A 9,315-nucleotide genomic window follows, 5' to 3' on the forward strand; every position below is an offset into this window, starting at 1 on the left:
TTGCCAAGGTGAGTAGTTGAACTTAAAGTCTCTCTCTGGAGCTGTTAGCAGGCACATTGATTAGAAATGAACACCTAGCAAAACAGCTTCCTGCTTTTTCATTTCCTGCCATGCATCACTTCACTGTAACAGGGATACTCAGAGGTGATGTGTCTCCAGGACTCCCCTGGCTCACCTCCCAGTTTGTCATTAGCTGTTAGCTCTGGACCCCATTTTCACCTCTTAAATTGCAGTTGCAGGAGAAGGGGATCTATTTCTGTTTAGGATCCCTTCATTAAGCTCCCATGGATGTGCCATGTATGCTTCAGATAAAGGTGTGGATCAGTCATCACCAAATGCCTCTGGGATAATCATTTCCCTGTGCTGCTCCACGCTCCCTTGGCTTGGTAAGGCGGGCTTGTCCTTAGAGAGCAGCACAGTGTGCTCTGCCTTCACCAACAATGCGCCCTTTGTACCTTAGGACTGAAGGAGGAGTTTCTAAAGGTGCCACTGTTGGTGTGCTGCTGGATCTGAACAAGCACAACCTGACCTTTTACATCAATGGGCAGCAGCAGGGGCCTCCAGCGTTTGAAAACATCGAGGGCGTCTTCATGCCTGCACTGAGCCTCAATCGAAATGTCCAGGTAAATCTGCAGTCCAGACACACCTGCCCTTTCCAACTAAAGGGGCTGATAGCATCATCTGTGGGTAGTCAGTACAGACAGGGGCTCTTTTCCGTCTCAGGCTTACATCTAGGCTACTCACACTCTTTGGACCACATTTGACTTTCTGCCTTGCCTGACCAATGTGAAGAGTAATGCTGTAAAACAAGTGAAAGTACCTGCATGCACTAACTCCTGCTCTGATTTTCCTGTGATGCTCCACTTGGAAATCAGTGTCTCTAAAGTTCTCCCCTGCCAGTTTGACTAAAAACCATCTTAATTCCTCCTAGATCTCATGTTTGGAGATAATTAACATTGGCAAATGACTGAAGTGTGAACAGTACAGTGGTAAGGAGAGCAAAGGCAACATAAGTCAGAGAATTGGCACAACAGAGCATATCAGTCAACACATTCTTGCGCTCTGTGTACAAGAGGTTTTCCTCTTGGAGAAACTGTCTATAACAATAATGCATTTTTACTTCAAGACCACTGCTTATGGCTAGAAACCAGGTGTGGTATGAGAGAGAACCTGGGGAAACACCCAGGAGCCTGAGGACTGAGGGAGGTCAGCTTAGGTCAGGCAGGACCAGGACAGCCAGAGTGGAACACTCATCATGTCCATGGGCTCCACTGCGTGACCTCAGTCCTGAAGCACTTGGGATCCCTCACGCAGACATCCCATCAACCTTCTACCTACCTACCTACCTACCTACCCACCTACCTACCTACCCACCTACCTACCTACCTACCTTCCTACCTTCTGGATACCTACAACTGGTGGCTAGATTTGGGAAAAGATACAGACACCTGGCTCCTCGGTCTCAAAGTATTCAGGAGGGAAGGAGGAAGGAAACTTGTTCATTTCTAAGACTAGATATCATCTCCATTAATAGTCTTGAATTAAACTTGGACCTGCAGTCCTGCAGACCTTTCCATGTCATTTGCCTGCACTTTGCCTTCACAGATGCTCTTTGCTGAGGATGTCTCAGTTTTAAATCTAATGTTATTTCTTCTTTGTGCAGGTGACCCTGCACACAGGACTGGAGGTGCCACAATCTGTAAAACAGCCCAAGCTGCCCAACAACTAATGAAGCCCCATCTGACACTGTGCTGGATTCTGCAAGCTTTCTCAGTGTGTTTTGGCACTTTTCAGTAAGTCAGTAAAAAAGCATCCTCTTCCCTGACTTCAAACACTGTGCAGCATGCTGCTCACCGAGTAATCGGCTGGTTAGAGCTAGGCCACTCCATTTTCAATTTAACAGCCATAACAAGCACATCCACTGGACTGGCACTCAACTGCAGATGGGTACCTGAACATATCTACTCTGCATTGCATACATATGTACACTCATGTGCACACACACACACAAACACGTCTGTAAAGCAAAAGGTTAAATGAGTGTATTTTCTCTCTCATGGCTGGATTTGTGCTTAAACGTTAGGGATGCTGGAAAAAATGGGTGAGGTTGAAGGACAGTGGATGTTGGAGCAGTTTACCAGTAGATGAACTGGATTCCCTTGCCACCTGAAGTCCTTAAATAAAGAAAGCATATGTTTTGACAGCTGAAGTGGAGGTTTTATGCTCAAGAATTCCTGGTTGTCAATTCCTTTCAGGGGCTCAAATGATCATGGATTATTCCTTCTGGCTCTAGACTGCAGTGAGTTATAGGATAATGTCCCCTTAGAATTCAGTGGCAGAACTTATCTGCAATGAGAACAAGATTGGTTCCCAAACGCTGCCATGAGATAGCTGGGTTCATTTTAGCTAACACCATGATACATGCAGAATTCAGGTACAAAAAGTTGAAAGAAAAACAACATCATTGATGCATTTTAGTGTTTGTTATTTAGGCATGACTACGGAGACACTTACAGAAGATCTGGTTGTGATTATCAACAACTCTTAAAAAACAGTGCATGGGAGATTCCTTTGAACTGAAATAAGATTTCTTTAAATATGGCACATGCAAAGTCTCCCACATTGAGAAATGATGCTTTCCAGCCTTGATCCTAATAAAACCTGTGCAGCTGTAGTTCCAATGTAGCTTTGAGATCTGAAGCCTTAATTTTCTAGTAGATTACTGTGAGCTAATTAAAGTCTTGATCCTAATGAAACACTTGAGAGAGATTAATAGCAGTAATGCAAAACCCATCCCTAAGAATTTTTCTGGATTGGGACATAAATCTTTTGCAAGACTTGACCTGTGCCTGGCATGTCCCACAAAAACAAGCAGCCATTTCAGGTGCTGCCCGTGACAACTGGAGTCTGACTGACAGTGATCTTTTCTCACAGCCATGGCACTGTCACCTGCATGCAGTTGTCAGAAAACCAAGCACTGGTTTGCCTGTGTGCTTCGTTTCCTCTGAACCCAGTTAACATGTGCAAGTGTGTGTGTGTGTATAGTGGCAATGCGTGAGGACGAGATGCAGCAGGCTTGGTGAGCCCATTACATCTTGGACTCTTGTCACTCTCACCCTACAGAAATGTGGTGCTATCACAAGAAGAGCATGAACTTTCACATCCTATCAATGTACTATTTCCTTTTTTAAAATCCTGCTGCTTATACAAATTTTCCTCTTCAAGCATACGTATACGCACACACGTATTATCAGGCGTGTAATTATTAAACCTGAAAACAAATATTCCAACCAAAATCCAGCTTACTGCCTTGCATTAAAGCACAGCCACAGGACAAACAGCCCAGGCCTGCCTTCAGGCATCCTGCCAGCCCCCAGATATCCTGCTGCAGGCCCCCTTCTGCTTTCTGTCTGGAGCACATCACTCAGGTAGTGCTGAGTGATGGCAAGGCTTCCCTGTGGCAAACAGCCAGAATCTCCCGTGGATCATCCCACCTCACAGCCACTGTGGGAAGGGAAAGGCAGCCCAGAACAGAGCTGGGCTATTGCACAGACACAAAGCAGTCTGCCATCCTGCTGTCTGTAGCCAACCAAGCATCCTGTAGCCCACCTCTCCTGCAGGACAGCAACGCACCTTCAGCAACGTCAAGACTGAAACAGGAAATAAAACCAACAATGGAAAAATAATAACATATGCTTTTAAGTGAGGAAGCAACAGCACTTCCTTTAAAGTCTGGAACGGATTGTATTAGTAAACTTGTAGACAATGGAATAACTGTGCTATGCTTATCTTGGTTTTGTAAAGAATATCAGAGACCAACTGTGTTATAATCTTCGGTTTCATTTAATACCATACGAACTCATGCAAGATTTTCTAATTAGCAGGTCTGTTTTCACCTACCTCAGCTAGAACGCTACCAGACCCCAAATTTCCTCTTGAGTGTGCTCTTCAATGAACATAACAATTGTAATCATAGCATTGGCTTTGAGTATTGCCAGTCGGAGTAGTGTATGGGAATATTGTACATAAATTGCACATAGTTTTTATATGGGGAAACATCCTGTGATAATTTTAATATGGAAGGCACTCCACTTTCACTTGTATTCAAAAAGACAGGGGATTGTTTCTTCTGAGACAGAACCTTTGTCTTTACTCCCAACTTCTGTAAAGGAAACTCAAATGAATTTACATCTTTCCAATCTTCAACCATTGCCAGATGTTTAAAATTAATTCTGAATGGGTTTTAGAAGTGTTTGCAGTACTCAGTTTTCGTTTTCATAGTTGCTTTGGTGTTGGTTCCTGGTGTATTATATCTTGGGGAGAACAATTGAGTGACATGTTGTTGATTTCTAATGAATATATGGACAGTAGGTAGGAACAGTGAGTAGAGAAGCTCAGTTTTTACCCTCTATGCATTCCAACATTCACAAAAGTAGGGTAGCTACTATAGTCTCCTTTTAACCTAGCAGAAACGCAAATAAGTTAAAAGGAATACAGTTAGAAGTAGGCTACCTGCATTAGTAAGACTACTTTACCTTAGGTAAAGAACTGAATAAAGCATTTGCATGTGTTGGTTGTGTACACAGTCAAGGACTCACATTTGGCATGGCCTGTAGCAATAAACCTGTTATCCTCATAGAGTGCACTCCTGTGACTTCAGCTGGATGCATTTTCCTAGTTTGAGTAACAGAAATAATGCTTAAGTGGTTAAAATTACTCTAGGAAACTAACAACTCACACATTAATATTTATGCAGAGCTTGCAGGGGCCATCTGAACAGCAGCAGGGAGAGGTGGGGCACTCCCATTGCTCTGCTCAGGCTGGAGGTAGTTTCCTTCTCTGCAGGCATCTTCCCCAAGGTCCATCTCATTACAAACCCAGCAGTTTGCACATTCTTCATCTATAGTATCTCTTATGCCAGTTTTTGTTTCCTCCAAATCCTTTCTTTGGGAGGGAGCCAGCATTTAGTCCCTGTAGAAACTGCGTTGCTGACTGCTCAGGGAGAACCCAGAGCACAGAAGACTGGAATAGATACCCAAAGGGACCACTTTGTGTGCTCTTCTTCCTTTTGTTCCCTCAGAGTATTTCTGCAGCTCTCTGGGGCTCCAAGCTCACCCAAAGCTGCCTGTCATGGGACTCTTCAGCTCCTGGAGGCCAGGTTGCTTCTTATAAGCAGGAGAGCAAAGCCTCTTGCACTGGGATAAATCCCATCCCACTATGGTACAGAGCCTACATAAGGTAGCTGCAAATTGACTTAACATTTAAAAAAACCCGAAAGCACAAACAGGCCCTCCCCTTATTAACAAAAGAAAGCTTGACTTCTGCACACACCAGTATGGAACCTCTGAACAGCTGCAAAGTAAATACCGCAGTTGAACTTTCTGTCCTGCAGAGCAACAAAGGACTCTCAGTTTTCACCTACCCCTGGGAGCCCCAACCTTAGCCCTTTGTAAACCTTCTTCCTGGCTCTTTCCTCTGCCAATTTCTATTAAGTTCAGGAGCACTGTCAGACTTCCCAAGGCATGCAATGCTATACAAATTCCACTTCCTCCTTTTCCCTCATCAACTTGAAAAGAACTCACAAGATCTCTTAGTAAGAATTTATGTCAATATAAGCACACATGTAGCTGACAATCCCTTGCTCCTTCTGCTGTGGAAAGGTATGTGCTGTAAAATAAATCGCAGTGAGGACAGTAATATACTGTGATGTATTACAAATTTGGAAAGTAATTTGACTTCTAAAAACATAGAAAAGATGGGCAAACAGCACTGTCACCTCCTATACTTGCCTATGCACTTAAGATACACAGAGGAAAATATATTGGACTGAACAAAATAAATAAAATAAGCACGAGCTTACGTTTATCAGAGTTTAAGAGGAAAAAGTATTAAATGTAATTTATTATATGCATAATGTTCCATCATGTTGTAAATAATGCCATGATAGTGTATTGCTGTAGTTTGTTCTTGGCTGGTGATAGAGTTCTGTGGTAGTGCTGTGTAAGTTGTTTTTTATTTCACTTTTTTCCTTCAAAGCACAGTTAGTAAAGATGACAGAGACCACCCCACACTCTGGTTTCCCAGTTGTTCTAGAGCAAGAAGAAATGTGAGATGCAGCTTGTTTTGTTGTTGTTGTTTACTTACATGACAATATTTCTTAAGGTAAGAGAGATGAGATTAAGGCTAAGCTGCCACCACCACTGTATGAAAACCACTGTGTTTTCAACTGCCAACAAGAGGTAGTGCATTTATGGACCACAATTCACATCATCTGTCCCTGTGAAAAGGGACACAAAATTCCACAACCTGGGAACAGCAGCTTTCTGGTGCCATCTGGTACATCCTTTGGTCACAAACAGAAAGATGAGGAAGGAGAGTTGTTAGACCTTATCTCAGGCTTTACTAGCTTTGCAGCATTCTGCTTTAAATAGCAAAACCAAGAATTCAATTTTGAACCAGGCAAGGTAATATGAAAACACCAAGCATCTTGGCCAGATCAACTTTGGAAGGGAGATTATAGTTACAGATCAACCACATTGCAAATGTAAAGGGCACTTGTCACTGAAAATTACCAGGCAAAGATGGAGAGTCCTTTTATTATTATTTTTTTTAGGGAAAAAAAGTGAGCTGCTTCTAGTTTTTACTGACAACATTTCTGGTGGTTCCTCTGCCCAGCTCTACTGAATGCTGCACGCACACAGCCTGGTGGAGCAGCAGCCTGAAGCACAAATCCATCATTAATAGGACACACTTGGTCTTCCCAGGTGCAGAAAGAAGCCCATATGCAAACCCAAGAGACTAGATGTGTGGGGCTCCTGCATCATTGCACAATACAGGAGACAGATGTGTGTTTCACTGACAGAGGCACTCAGCAGCATTTCCCCTTTGTTAAATGACCTTTTTGTTACCTGTGTTATTGCAAACAGTTCCAAGCAGAATTAATTAAAAATTATTTTTATGCTAATTGGAGAATTTCTAACATTTTCTTGTGAAGCAGTAGATAGAAATATTCCTGGATCCTGATTGCATTCCTTTATCCTCCACCTCCCTTAAATGTTGTCAATAAAAACACTAACCTTCCTAGGTAGCATGGTGAGAAGACATTATGTGATGAATATTAAAAATAAATGCATGAGGTAAACCTGCTGTTATTTCTGATTGTTATATGAAGCATGAGTAACACTAATTTAAATGTTGGCAACTAAAAAACTGCAAAGGAAAAAGAAAACGGTGTTCAATTCCAGTTAAATGGAAGACAAGAAGTTGTTTCTAAGTTTTCTTAACTACAACATTTCTTTTCTTGACTATCATTTCCCATAGCTTATATGAATTTGGAGCTGGTGAAATATACATCTCTGCTATATGTGTCTGTCACCAGATCAAGAGGAAAATACAAATTTTTTATAATTTTGTACCTGTAGCAAATGTTTGTATTTTTTGAATTAGAAACAAACTGCTTTTTGTCTTTTGGTCCAACTAAAATTTTGTGTATTATTACTGTTATTACCCTTTTGGAAAACCTGACATATAAGTTTATGCTGTTTTACAGTTTATAAATAAATTCTTATAACATTGCCAACAAATCCAGCATCAGTACCCTATTTATTTTTACAAATTATCATTATGTAGATGAGGCATTCATACAGTTTGCATGCCTATCTCCTACTGTTGATACTGCTTTGTTACTTACAGTCAAGAATAATCCAGTTAATGGAGAAAGCCAAGAGTGTCCTTCCTTGGAGCAACCAACCATCTGTGCCTCAGCTTCAGACATACCCTGATTCAGTGGCCTGGAACACCTCTCTTTGTCAGCACTGCTCTGCTAGGTCTGGCTCATGTTGCTTACAGAACACCTCAAAACAGCTTGGAGACATGATATGAAAAAGCAAAGCTATCTCCATGTAACAGAAGCCTTTCATAATGCATACACACATTAAGTGTGAAAGTGCAAAACTTCGAATAAACTTTTCGTTTTCCCCAAAAGCTTTCACATTCCACTCTTGACTTGGCATTTCAGTTTTCAACTTTTTAATTTAAGAACTGATTTTTTTTCAACTTTTTACAGATCTTACAAGCTCAACTGCAAAAGTTACACTCCATTCTGACTAAGTTTCACTCCCAAGTAGCTTTTGGGAGCTGTGGAGGTGGAAAGTGAACATTTTAACTTACCAAAGCTGATGGAGAACATACGAAGTCCCACATTATATGCCAAGTGAGATGAACAAAACTTTATCACGAAGTGAGCAGTAAAAACTAAGCTCAAGGATTAACCATGAATTGTAAAATACAGGTTATCTTACAACATCCAAAGCAACAGCTGTTGCCTCAACAAGTCTTGATGCTCTGTACTAAATTCTTAGTGGTTACACCTTCACACGCCATTGTGATTTGACATTTCCCTAATGTCAAATAAGTCATTAAGTCTGTAACCAGACAGGAATCTTAATTCTAGTTTGAATCTGCAACCAATACTGAGTAAGAAATCAAATTATGCAATTAGGAAATGTGATAACAGCATTTAGCAACCAAACTCTGCACACCCCTTCTGTTCCTACATGGGTCCAGAAACACTCCCTTCTTTCTGCTTGCTCTCTGGCACTTGATCCCCCCAAGCCCTCTCCCTCCTCTTGGTGCTCTCAGTGCTGGCAGAGCAAAGGAAGGTGGAAGGTGTGGGGGAAGCCGTGTGCCAGAAAGCATCCCTGTCCACAGTGTGGCTCTCCCTATCCCAGAACACTTTCCCATCCTGGGAGGGGCAGCTCCAATGGTGCTGCAAGCTTGGCAAGACACAGACCTTGGGTCAAGGATCACCTTGCTCAGGCTCCCAGCCCACAGGGGTACCAGTACACCTAGAAAAAGGTCCTGCTGTAAGGGCTGTTTTCCTTACCATGTACACATCCTTCACTGCCAGAGCTGCTCCAACAAGCTCCACATCTCCTTACAACACACAACAAATTCTGTCATCTAAGTTATCCTTATCTTTGTCTCCCCCTAAAATACTCAACTTTCATTTTGGAAGTGTTACCATTTCTAATGGTTGGACCTTAAAAGCAACCAAATAAAATATTTAGCCACAGAAAAGAATCAACATTGTTCCAGAAACACCAGACTGCTGAAATCCACATAGCACCAAAAGGCAGTTTTGGTAAAGATTTCATAGAAAGGCCTTAAGAAGCATGGAATCAAATCAAACGAGTTAACTGGAACAACCAGTAGCTTTTGAGTGTCCATGCTCATTTGGCTCAGTCTTACATGGTTTTCTTTTTAAAAAGCAAACAACCAACCCACCAAACCACTATTCCAAAGTGCTTATTTGGA

The 9,315-nt window shown here is 42.0% G+C and overlaps 1 protein-coding gene across 11 annotated transcripts in view; it reads left to right on the forward strand.

Moving 5' to 3' along the window:
* Positions 1-2,201, forward strand: part of TRIM67 (tripartite motif containing 67) — a 34,553-nt gene extending 32,352 nt beyond the window's left edge. For all 11 annotated transcript variants that reach the window (XM_063151674.1, XM_063151675.1, XM_063151677.1 and 8 more), the window contains 2 exons: positions 461-623; positions 1,664-2,201. In XM_063151674.1, coding sequence (XP_063007744.1) covers positions 461-623; positions 1,664-1,729 — 229 coding nt within the window. In that variant the 3' untranslated portion in view covers positions 1,730-2,201. The remainder of the gene's footprint in view (positions 1-460; positions 624-1,663) is intronic.
* The last annotated feature ends 7,114 nt before the right edge of the window (positions 2,202-9,315 follow it).

This window comes from Melospiza melodia, chromosome 3 (assembly GCF_035770615.1).
Source record: "Melospiza melodia melodia isolate bMelMel2 chromosome 3, bMelMel2.pri, whole genome shotgun sequence".
Lineage (NCBI taxonomy): Eukaryota > Metazoa > Chordata > Aves > Passeriformes > Passerellidae > Melospiza > Melospiza melodia.